Raw genomic sequence first — 12,767 nt, 5'->3', positions numbered from 1 at the left:
CTTATACAGTGACCTCTGTTTCCAATACCACTGAGAAGGGAGCTTCAAAAACTCCCCAAGATTGTGATTATCCCATAATTCAGTGAACTCTAAACTGTGCCTAACCCTACAAATTCTCCTAATCTCCCTCCAAATTTTAACCAGGAGTTCTCCAGCCCAATCCTTCCCTCCCCCCCTCCCCCAATTAGCACCTGACTCCAGAACCACAAAAATATCCCTATTCAAGAGACTAGCCTCATTTTGCTCAATGAAATCAAAACTCTCCCTGCCCAGCATGAATGCCAGCTGTGACGCTATATAGTAAAGTCTAAAGTCAGGGAGACTAAAACCCCCAGTCTGGATCCTTGGGCAAAAGTGTGAATATTTTAATCTAATTCTTTTCCTCCCCCAAATCAACCGGTTCAGTATCCGCTCCAGACCCTTAAACCATTTGTCCTTGATCCATATAGGTGCTGCAGATAGATAAAACCCAATCTGGGGGAGGATCACCATTTTAATCAAAGCCATCCTGGATACCATAGACAGTGGTAGTCTCTCCCAGACCTTAACCCTATCCTCTGTTTTCTTTAGTATTTTATTGAGGTTGTCTTCCTTAAATCTACGTGGATCTGCTGTTATAACAATACCGAGATATTCTAACCCCTCGTCTACAGAGAGGATCTTAATATCCCTGATGGGGCTTTCTATTGGTCTATCTAGAGGAAGTACCGACGACTTGGTCCAATTTATCTCCAGGCCCATAGGACCTCCCATTTTCCGAAAACCTTCCATGATTCCCTCCAGACTATCCTCGGGCCTGGAGACGAAGAGGAGCAAGTCGTCGGCATACAAAAGAATTTTTTCCCTGGGCCCTCTAATCCCAAATCCCTGGAACGCACAGCATTCCCTCAACCATTCTGCCAAGGGTTCAACATAGAGACAAAACAACATGGGAGAGAGGGGGCAACCTTGCCTGGTACCTCTATTAATCTTAAAAGAAGGGGAGGAGGTCCCATTAATACTAATCCGGGCTTGCGGGTTTCTATAAAGTAATTGAATCATCCCCAAAAACAAATCCCCAAAACCAAATTTCCCCAGGGCTTTCCAGAGGTATGTCCATTCTACCCGATCAAAAGCCTTGGTGGCATCCAGTGCCACCAACGCTCTGTCCTCCCCCTCCTTAATTTGCATATTCATATAAGTCCGTTTAATATTGGAAAAAACTGTCCTACCAGGCATGAACCCACTTTGATCATTATTGATTAACCCCCCGATTACCCTCCCCAATCTCCTAGCCAACAACTTAGAGAAAATTTTACAATCAGTATTAAGCAGCGAGATCGGGCGATAAGCCTCAATCTCGGATGCTTCTTTACCCTTCTTTTTAATCAAAATGATGGTGGCCTCTTCCATGGAACCAGGCAGTGCCCCCTCCGCGCAGGATTCATTAAGAACCCTTGACAGAACTGGGATGAGAATGCTAGCAAATCTGCGATAGAATTCATAGGGAAGCCCATCTGGGCCGGGAGCTGAGTTTCCCTTAATAGAGGCAAGAGTCTCCTCGAGTTCAGAGGCAGTGATCGGCTCCTCAAGTTGCAACTTCTGCTCAGCTTCTAGAGTGGGCAAGTTTATCTGAGCGAACAATTCATCATCCAGCATATCCATATGAGGATTAGATGAAGTGTACAACCCAGAGAAATATTCTCTAAATTTTCCCAGAATCCGGTTGGGATCCCTAATTAAATCCCCACCCTCCCCCCTGATCACTTTTATCTCATTATTTTCTCTCTGATTTCTTACTAGGGAGGCCAGTAACTTACCGGGTCTACTGCCTTCCTGATAAACTTGTTTATCCCAAAAGAGCCTTTTATTCCTAACCTTCTCCTGTATGTACACCGTATACTCTTCCTGGGCTAATCTTAGGGCCTCAAGTCTGCTTAAGGCAGAATCCGCCGAGTAACTCTCCTGCGCCTGTTGTATATTAAGTAATAGCTGTGCCTCTCTAGCCCTAAATTCCCGTTTCTTTACACAGATCTCTTTAAAGTACAAACCCCTAGCATAAGCTTTTAAAGTATCCCATACCACTTGTATAGACGCTGAGCCCGTATTAACTTCCAAAAATAACGTAATTTCTTTACCAATACGCTCACTATTATCCAGCAAGCGCAACCACTGCGGGCTCAGTCTGAACTGTTTAGGCGAACTCTGTCTACCTCTCACACCCAGAGTCTCCCATACCAATAAGGCATGGTCCGAGACAGTTTTAGGGGCATAGTGAACCTTGCTTAAATCCCTGAGCCCACAGTGGTTGCACAACAGGAGATCAATCCTTGAGGCCGAATTATATGACGCGCTGAAGCAAGAGAACACATTGGCACTAGGGTGCAAGATTCTCCAAGCATCCACCCAACCCCCCTCTACTGCAAAGTTCTTAAGCGGGGACCTAACTACCCCCCCCCCCCCCCCCTCATAGCTGATGACCTCCTATCACAGGGTTCCATTACACAGTTATAATCCCCTGATATGAAGATATTCTGATACTCTTTATCCTTTACAAAATCCACTAATTCCACTAACACCTCAGGGGAGTAGGGCGGAGGAATATATACAAATGCCAGAATGGTGGACACCCCTTCCAATACAGCCCACAAGAATACATACCTTCCCCTACCATCTATTCGAGAATTCTTAACTTTCAGGTCTACTTTTTTGTGTACCATTACTGTTACCCCAGCTGAGTATGGGGACCCAAATGAGTGTAATACTAAAGAGGTCCATCTTTTGGTTATTATATTAGCTGTGTGACTACTAAGGTGCGTCTCAAGAAGACAAATAATAGCTGGAAGATACGAGCTAACCCTATCAAAAATACTACACCTCTTAAGACGGTCACCCAGCCCCCGAATGTTCCACGTGATCACCCGAACCATCTATCTATATCTAACATTAGCTCCAGAGTGGGGACCCTTATGCCAGTGAGGTAAGAGTGTACAGAGTAATACATTGATAATAGCATGGAAACGAGGGAAGAGAGAAAAAAAAAAAAAAAAAAAAAAAAAAAAAAAAAAAAAACCCTCCCAGCAGGCCCCCCTCCCCATCCCCCCTCCCACCCCCCCCCTATCCAATCTCTGCATAGTGCAAAGATTCCTGTAACCTGCATCCTCCACCTCTCCCGCCCCCCCCCCCCCTCCCACAACCCCCACCGCACACAGAGAGCCAAGAACCGCTTAATTTAAATTACATCCTTACATCCCCTCATAAGGATTCCTTGTCTAACCAATCAGCAGCCAGCTGGGGATCAGCAAAAAACAATACTGTATTATTATACACAATTCTCAATTTGGCCGGAAATAACAGAGAGAACTTTATTTCTGCTTGATGTAACCGCTTCTTGACCGCCAGGAAGCTAGCCCTCTGTACCTGAGTGGCCCTTGAGAAATCAGGATAAACCGCCACCCTGTTACCGTTATATTCCAACTTAGCCTGGACTCGTAATTTCTTTAAGATTAAATCCCTATCCCCAGAGCACAGCACCTTAGCTATAACAGTGCGCGGCGGAGCCCCCGGAGGGGGAGCCTTAGCAGGCATCCTATGAGCCCGTTCTATACCAAATAACGGGGAAAGGGTAGAGTCGCCCAGCAATTCTTTAAACCAACCATAACAGAATTCAGACATATTATTCCCTTCTGAGCCCTCCGGGAGCCCTACGATTCTGAGATTACATCTCCTGGACCTATCCTCCATATCCTGTAATTTAATTCTGATGTCTGTATTCTCTTTCTTAAGAGTCTCAACCTCCTTTTGTATGTGCTTTACCAAACCGTCTAGCCCAGGCATGTCTTTCTCAATATTAACCACTCTATCCTTGACCTTGCTCAGGTCATCTCTTATTAAAGTAATATCTGCAGAAACCTGCAGTACTTGTGTGGAGAGATCACCAATAGCTTTAACACATTTTTGAACTTCACCCAAAATTTCTCCAAGTTCGGGCTGAGAGCGGGACTCATCCCCCCCAGTCGCCTCATCGGGAGGGACCTCGCCGAGCACCGAAAACCTCGATCCCGGGGTGCCTCCCGATGAGGAGAGTGAGAGCCTGTCCTTGCCCGCCACCCTTTTCCCCACTGGCGGAGTCTTTAAAAATCTATCCATCTTAACAGTTTCCCCTTTATCTTTTGGAGATACTTTAGACGCACCTTTGCTACCAGTTTTAGTAGGCATTGCTGCCCAACACATTAAATATATGTCACAGGGTGATAAAACTCTATAGGTGCTTTGGGAGGTCAAGATATAATATACAGTGAAAACCTTGCTGCCCAACACATTAAATATATGTCTCAGGATGATACAACTCTATAGGTACTTTGGGAAGTCAAGATATAATATGCAGTGAAAATCTTGCTGCCCCACACATTAAATATATGTCACAGGATGATAAAACTCTATAGGTAATTTGGGAAGTCAAGCTATAATATACAGGAAAAAAAAAAAAAAAAAAAAAACCTTGCTGCTAACGGGTCAGGTGAGGGGGATCTACAGTTATATCATTTTCAGCAAAAAAGCCAAGTTCCACCCACATATAAATTTAGGACCATATGTCATTTACTCCGAGCCACATGTACGCTGTTGAAAATGCATCAAATCCAGCTTGACGCCTAAAGCCCCAGGCCACCAGTCCCATAAAAAAGCGAATCCTCCAGGACAGAACCGAGAGGGATAGCCAAGCAGTCCACCGTCTGGTCCCTAGCGGCCCGGGATCATCTTTCAAGTCCCAGCATCCCCAGTGGAGGATCTAAAAGATCACAGGGTAACAGTCTAGGAAGACACACAAAAAGGAATCGTAAGTTCAGGGGAAAATATCCATGCAACCCCAAGTAGCTTAAAACACCCGCCATATTTTTCTTTTAATTTTTCCTTTATCCTCGCCTGGTTAACCGCGTAGAGCAGTCATACCTAGTTCCTCAAAACTAGTACCTGTAGGCAAGGCACCGGGTGCTTAAGCGAGTCAGTCACTGAAGGCAGTTATAGAGAGCTCCTCTAAGCGGGCAGCTTAAGACAAGGCACCGAGCGGCTGTCTGAGGGGAACAGGAAAAAACCGCTGCATAACACAGGGGAAAGAAAAAAGAAAAACCCTCTCTGCCCCATTCAGCCAGAGTGCGGCAACCTATTTTACCTCCCGGCGGTAACAAGCGAGTTCCTGTTCAGCTCCCCAGCATGGGGGCCTGGAGAGACTTTCTTACTGCCGACATTGCCTTATATATGCCTGGCCCAGGCAGCCACAATCAACTGCCGAGTTCTGCATCCCAGCTTGTGCACTTACAGGAGCGTATTAATGAAATAGCGACCGAATCACAGCATCCAGTCCGGCAACGAACAGCTCTCTTACTCCCCCAACAAGCAAAACGCACAGGCCTGACTCCAGCCAGCGATTGCACGCCCACGGGAGTCGACTGCCTCTGCCTGGAACTCCCAGCAATGCTTGCTCCTGCGCGTCCTCCAATCACAGGCGGATCCTTCAGACCCCGTGACCGCGCGTCCTCTCCGTCCTCAGCGGCCATGCTGCTGCCTCTAACATCGCCCGGACGCCGGCCCCCAGCGCAGCCAGGCCAGTCCGCGAAACCCAGCCAGCGGGCCAGTCAGTCCGGCACCATGGAACCGACCCACATCAAGGTAACAAGCCGGCCCAGCATCTCAGCGGAAGGCCCCCCGCATGCGGGAGTCTGGGTGCTGCGGGAAGGTAGGAGGCGGGAGCGATCGCAGCGGCGTTACGTCATGCCGCGCATGCTCCCCCCACCAGAAAGCTAAAATGTCATTTAAAAAATTAAAAATGAGCATCTCTCCAGGTTTGAAGTTTTAGGATACCATAGAGCAGGAAATGTTTCTAAATTTACATACAGCAACAGCGGCTAAAGTTGAGTACACTAACAGAAGCAGCAATCACATACACTAACAGCGATGACAATGCGATAGACCAACAGGAGCGATGATTAGTTACAGTAACAGGAGGGAAGATCACGTATAGCAAAAGGGCACAGGGTAGATTATCGGGTACAGCAACAAGAGGCAGGAAACAGTATCAGTTACTGCAACATGATGGGGCAACTATTAGATACAGCAACAGGGCAGGAGGAGGTTAATGTGCATGTTGGTGCTTACCTTTACTGTGCCAGCTCTGGTGTTCTTTCCCAGCCCTGAACTCCTCGCACACACAGAGGAGGAGATCAGGGTCGAAGAAGCTGTCAGGGGCTGGCCCCTTCTGTCATTCTTGCCGCAATTAGTCTATTTACAGGCCGACCAAATTACAGCGATTCCACTGCTGGATGGCAGGATCTGTCATCACTTGATGACATCACTCAGAGTTAAACTCGTGCTTGGAAACAGTTTATAGGGTTGTGCTAACGGGCAGCAACCACAGATGTACTTGCACGTGTTTTTGTATCAAGGGGTTAAGTGTGTTCTCTGTGCTGAGTTGTGTTTTCTGCATGTACATGATATTCTGATATTGCGTTAAGTGGTTAATAAGGGGCCCGACAGTCACATAAACGCCAAAATGTTAAATAAAGACTACAGCTCGCCACACACACCGTTCTGTAGACCGCAGTAAAACTGGCCTGTTAGTCTGTGTAATCCAGAATTAGAAATTATTTGCCGCCTTCTAGAAACAGCGCCACTCTTGTCCTCAGTTTGTGTGTGATATTGTAGCACACTTGCATAGATTTGTAATTCAGCACAAGTTTTGGGAGTTGAAAGTTGTATATTACAAACTGGACATTTGATTTTAAGAAGCATTGATCCTAAATCCTTGGCTTGTGTGTAGAGGCTTCTAGGATGTAGCAAAGCTTTAGGGACTGGACTATAGCTCATGAATTATCCTCACATTTGTGGAATTGTTATAAAATACTGTATTTTGGAATAACTACGTTTTAAACAAATATGGCTGCCACTAGCGAAGTAATATTAGAGAGGTGGCATGATTGGATAACAGGGTGGCTGAAGTGTGCATCATTTTCTTCCATTTTCTCAGAGTTCATCATTGCTTATACATGTCTGGCTGCTCTCGCTTCTTTGCTTGGACCACTGAGGCCCCGGACCTGTGAGCAGATATATACAGTAAATGTAGTTTCTCCAAGTTTCCAGAGGTGGTCATTGCTTATACATATCTGGCTGTTCTCGCTTCTTTGCTTGGATACCCTGTGCATTGGTGTCACCGCCATCTTTGAATTGTTTTTTTAGAATGTAAAGTTTCCCAATAGCTCCTCTGTTACCCAGGTCTTCAGCAGCCACATGGGCAAAGTTCATATTGGTATTTTTTTCTATGTTACCTGCACTGCTTTCCAGGGAAGTCATTGTTCCTCTGCATCCTCCATTTCTCAGGCTCCACATGGGGTGTCTGGCTTGGCTTTTTGACCATACTGATGTTGCTCTCTTTGCAGGTGTAAGATATTTTATTAAATAAGTCTTTAAATTCCCCAGTTGAAACCAGACACCGTTGTTGAAGTTTGGAAGGAAAAAGATTACCAGCAGGAGATGGCGGCTGTTACGGCTGCCAGGTTTCAGGTCCTTCTGACAGCTCCCTGGTATCTAAACCGCATTTCCTATGGTCAGGACTGGATCAAAGCCTATGGCGTCGAGCCGACAAACTTTAATGGTGTGTTCTAGTGTCTTTCTTTTTAAACCTCAGCAAACCTACTGTATCTATGTGACAGCATTACAAGAAATCGGAACAAGTAGCGTACTGCTCCTCAACCAATGTAATATTGGTTAGTTCAGAACTTTGAGATTCTGCTAAAAATCTTTTTACCATGAGGTGATGTCAGGTTGTTAAAACTTTTTGTTGTAGCACCAGGTAACTAGAGTCCATTGTAACCACCTGAAATACCTGAGGTGTGCTGTTGTACAAGAAGCTAGTGCAGACAGTGTGAGATGGTCATAGAGCTAAGCAACAAGGGCTTAGGGAGCTTAAAGGGAACCAATTGCGCTGATATGGTTCCCTCATCTGCTGTATGCAGCTCCTGCAGCAGCCGTGGCACGTACCGGCCACGGCTGCAGCAGGAGCTGTATAACCGGGAAAAGCACTTTAATCCCCCGGGCGTGTGACAGGCAGAGAGCGGAGGTAGTCATCTGGGCGGCTCCCTGCCTGTGTCTAGTCGGCATGCTCAGAGGGGATGAATGACAGGCTCTGCTTGTCAATAATCCCTCAGAGCGCGCTGACAGGCAGAGTGTGGTGACTAGTGGTGGGTGGGGAGACGCCCAGATGACTACCTCCCCGCCTCTGCCTGTCATGTGCCCGGGGATTAAAGTGCCTTTTTTTTTTTTTTTTTTTTTTTTTTTTTTAACAGCTCTCGCCGCAGCCGGTACGTGCCACGGCTGCCGCAGGAGCTGTATACAGCGGTTCAGGGAACCATATCAGCCCGTTTGGGCTGATTGGTTCCCTTTAAGGGCCAAGGGAGCCAACATGAGATCTAGGAAGACTTTGTGAGCCATTACTTGGTTAGTCAGAGCTGTGTGTGCTGTAGCCTTGTGTGCAAGACCAGGGAATAGTGAGAGACTGTCAAATGTGGATGGATACGTTCCACAGCAGTGAGTGGACTGGTGGGGCCTAAATCTTACTGTCACAATGTACACTGACCTGATGGGCAAGCGTTTAATTCTTCTGCAGTTTGTGTATCCGTGAATACAACCACACCAGAACAGTATTGTACACAAGCCCAATTCTGATTCAATAGGGCTCGGGTACGGAACCGACCCAACACGTAGAATAAAGTTCATACGGCAGATATAATCATTCTAGTGTGTGTGTGTGTGTGTGTGTGTGTGAGATGCTGGTATATTGCTACAATGTTAACTAACTGTTAACTAAAGCGGTTCTTTGAAGACCTAGTGCCTCTTTACAAAAAATGACAAGGACTGAGATAATCAACCTGTGGCCCAAGGACTATCCCAATTCAAAGTGCAATGAAGAGTGAAGTGGATATGTAAAAGGTAGTGGTTTAGTAGTCATGTAGACCCATGGCAGATGCAGCAACCTAATTATTATTTTGTCATTGCTAACTAGCCTGTGGTATTCAACATGTGCTAGGAGTATAACTAGTACTAATGGATTTCGAGCAAGAATTTCATGTTCAGGGTCTCCTAAATCTTATTGGCCTGGCCACAGATTCAGTGCCTTGATCATGTCTTCAGGTTTTCTTCATTGAGTTGCTGCTTTGTGATGATACAGTATGATACGTGATGATGGTTTTGCTGTATTACCTCTTCAGTCCCCTCTACAGTGTTGTATTATGTGTTTTTGTATTGAAGCTGTAATATGGCTTCCAGAGAATTGCATGAGGCTTTTTTTCCTGTCGAATCTTTTTTTTTTTTTTTTTTTTTTCTTTTTCCTTACCAATAGGTTAATGGAGCCTATATGGCTGTATGCCATTGTGCATCCGTCCAGTACACCTATCTGGGCAAGCATGGCAACATGCGGCTATAAAAATGAAATAAAATAAAAATAAATAAAAGCTTAGCAAGATTGAGTTCAGTTTAAGGAGGCCATATAGAACCTCACTGTAGTGCATTAAAGGAGAATTCCAGAAAGGGACTAACCCCCCCCCCCCCCTAAAAATGAAGGGGAGAATGAAAAAATATCATGCACTTGCCTACCTGGCTCCAGTGCTGGTGGCTGCATACCGCCACTCCAGTCCATGGCCACTTCCTGCTTTGAGAGGGGACCTGGGATGGGATGTTACAGGCCCGCTCACCCAGTCAGCAGCCATAGCGGGGTCGCACCTATGCCATTGACTGGGCCTGTAACCTCACGTCCCAGGTCTCCTCTAAAACCAGAAGTGGCCGGGGACTGGAGTGGCAGTATGCAGCCACCAGCGATTCTCCTTTTTAAGGCTACAGTGAGGTTTTAATGTCATGTCTTGAACCTGCATTCTCCTATGTATCATAGCAATGAGCTTTGTTCTGGGTATGACAGGTCGGATCTAGAAAAGCCTCTTCTTATTATGTGCACAGGACTATTCTCTATAGTAATAAAACCCATTGTGACTATTTTGTGAGGAATTGCTTAGATTGCTGTTGTATTTGAAACATGAACCTTTACACTAAGGGCATTGGTGCATGCTTTCCTTTTTTTTTTATTCAGATTGATCATAGAGCTGCAATTCTTCTTCAAACACCCAAATCTAAGGGTCCTTTTAAATGGCCCACTATGGTGCCGTCTACTGAAGCAAACAAGCAATGTTCAGTGAGATTGTTGCTCGTTTGTAGTGTCTTTTGCATGACCAAAACTAAGCGAGCAGCCAGGCAACACTAACAATCAGTTTTGTTTGTGCGGCCATATAAATTCATTGCTGTCTGCTGCACATCTCCCGCTTATACATAGAGATGTGGAACAATCATTATAGGGTCGTTTAAAAGATGCCATCAGCTATTGAGCAGGCACTTTCTTGATGTTTCATTAAACTTTTACATGTGTCAAACCTAGCTACGCTCCTTACCTACAGTCGGCCTTGTGCACACTTCTATATGACAGATCTGTAAAATGGTGGAAATTATATAAATGTGTCTAAATTTAGACCAGCAATACGGTCTTGGCCATATATTTTTATTTATTAATACAACTGTAGTGATCTTTGTAAATGGTCACCCTCTACATGAGATACAACCACTGGCTTTGGGTTCAGCCTGTTAATATGGCTGATGTGGACATACAGACTGATGGACTTTCTTTGGTGTTGCAGGGACTACTCAGCAGAAGCAGCTTGTAATTGGCGGTGAAGCTTGTTTATGGGGGGAGTTTGTGGATGCTTCAAATCTCACTCCAAGATTGTGGTAAGTTAACAGTCCCTACTAGGGATGGTCCCAACCTGCCGAGGTTCGGGTTCGTACAAACCCGAACTCTCTGCAATGATTCCCGCTGTGTTAAACCTCCGTGCAGAGGGTGGATACAGCGGGAGGACCGCCTGGAAAACCGGAATACAGCCACAGCCATAGGCTGTATCCCAGTTTTCCAGGTGGTCTTCCCGCTTTATCCACCCTCTCCACAGAGGTTTAACACAGCGGGAATCATTGCTGAGGGTTCGGGTTTGTACGAACCCGAACCTCGGCAGGTTTGGACCATCCCTAGTCCCTACCTCTTCATCACATATGTAGCAAGTACATGGGTTGTTTCACAAAGACTCCCATAATTCGTTGCCTACAAGGCAGTGGGTAATGTTGTCTCCTATCCTTGCTAATAATCTGTATATTATACAAAGTATTTACAGAGATCATCTCATTGCTCCCATTGCACAGGCCCAGAGCCAGCGCTGTTGCAGAAAGACTTTGGAGCAGCAAAGATGTGACCTCCGTGGGGGATGCTTATACCAGACTTATCAAGCATCGCTGCCGTATGGTCAGGTAAATCCACAGCCCTTCTCTACGAGCTCTCAAGCATTTCAGATGTCACATTAACCATATAAAGTTTACTATTGCATATGTATTCTGCTTTTGCTCTAGATGAGAGGAGACCGAGACAATATTGTGCAGTTTGGTTTTTTTATGACATTTAAATGGAACTTGGGGACAGCAAAACATTTATGTGCAACTTGACCCTTGTCATAGGAGCAGGAGCTTTGTACTGCTCTGTACATCACATTTCAGAAATGCCCGCTTAACCATTCAGTATATAGGCTAGGACATCTCTGCAGTCACTGACTGGCTGAGCGGATACTTCCTGCCTGGATGTTACGTTGCAGGATGCCAGGTGAAACAGGATCCAAACAGTGGATGATGCTGCACAGTGGGGGGTACAGGGAAGCATAGTTTTTTTTATAATTCCACCCACCCTGGATTTTTCCTTTAGGGTGCCTTCACACGTACCCGATCCGCATCGGATTTCACGCTGCAAAATCCACTGCTGATCCAGTGCCATTCATTCCTATGCGAGCACATACTCCCAGCGGGATTGACATCCCACGGTATGTGAGTTAACCCCCCGCAGCCCGCTGTCGAGAGCATACATTACCTGTTCCGTGCCAACGCTGCATGTGAAGCTCCCGTCTCAAATCGGTCCTGCTCAGCCAATCAGTGCTGTCATGCAAGTATGTGCACTCATAGGGATGAATGGCACTGGATCCGCAGTGTGAAATTTGCTGCGGAACCGGTACGTATGAAGGTACCTTTAAACTATATCACTGTCCTTTTATGAAAAATCACTATAGAACAGTTTGGTAGATAGAGAACCTCAAGTACAGTTACTGGATCAGCAGGATTTACAATTTGGCTTTATATTTCTTCTAGGCGTGGAATCGCTGCAGAGCCACTATATGTGGGATTCTGTGATCATGAGATCAATGCGTAGATCCAGGAAAAAGGAGCAAGAGGATGCTGCATTTTGGGCCAAATATAATGTACCAATCACATCAGTGATTTTATCCTCTAAAACTTTAAATCATTTGTGATTTCCTTAATTTTGAAAAAGTTGAATTGTAAACTTTATGTACAGTTTCATGTAATAAAGTTTTTTACAGGAACCTTTAGTTAATTCATGTCAGTATAGAAACATCACAGGTTTAAAAATCAAATATAATAACTTTTGTGCCACCTCAATTCAGATGGAACACCCTCTTAAGATTTCTTGGGGTCCCAAGGATCACACAGTTTTCCCCATTCTGATTCATAAATAGTTTTATTGTAACTTTATTTGAAACACACACACACACACACCCCTGGCTTGTCCTTTCATGTCTTTGCACGACCAATCTAAAGTAGGGAGAGAACCACAAAAGGTGTAACACTTATCCACGAATGACGACTCTTGG

At 45.4% G+C, this 12,767-nt stretch overlaps 1 protein-coding gene across 2 annotated transcripts in view; it reads left to right on the top strand.

Moving 5' to 3' along the window:
* HEXB (hexosaminidase subunit beta) overlaps window positions 1-12,479 on the top strand; it is a 30,364-nt gene extending 17,885 nt beyond the window's left edge. Inside the window, exons 11-14 of one of the 2 annotated variants that reach the window (XM_069962798.1) lie at window positions 7,450-7,624; window positions 10,707-10,797; window positions 11,260-11,364; window positions 12,247-12,479. In XM_069962798.1, coding sequence (XP_069818899.1) covers window positions 7,450-7,624; window positions 10,707-10,797; window positions 11,260-11,364; window positions 12,247-12,307 — 432 coding nt within the window. In that variant the 3' untranslated portion in view covers window positions 12,308-12,479. The remainder of the gene's footprint in view (window positions 1-7,449; window positions 7,625-10,706; window positions 10,798-11,259; window positions 11,365-12,246) is intronic. The other variant, XM_069962797.1, reaches the window with a different exon arrangement.
* Window positions 12,480-12,767: the final 288 nt, after the last annotated feature.

The sequence above is a fragment of the Dendropsophus ebraccatus genome, chromosome 3 (genome assembly GCF_027789765.1).
Source record: "Dendropsophus ebraccatus isolate aDenEbr1 chromosome 3, aDenEbr1.pat, whole genome shotgun sequence".
Taxonomy (NCBI): domain Eukaryota; kingdom Metazoa; phylum Chordata; class Amphibia; order Anura; family Hylidae; genus Dendropsophus; species Dendropsophus ebraccatus.
Note: the sequence above shows the minus strand (reverse complement) of the source record. Positions and strands in the feature narration are given on the sequence as shown.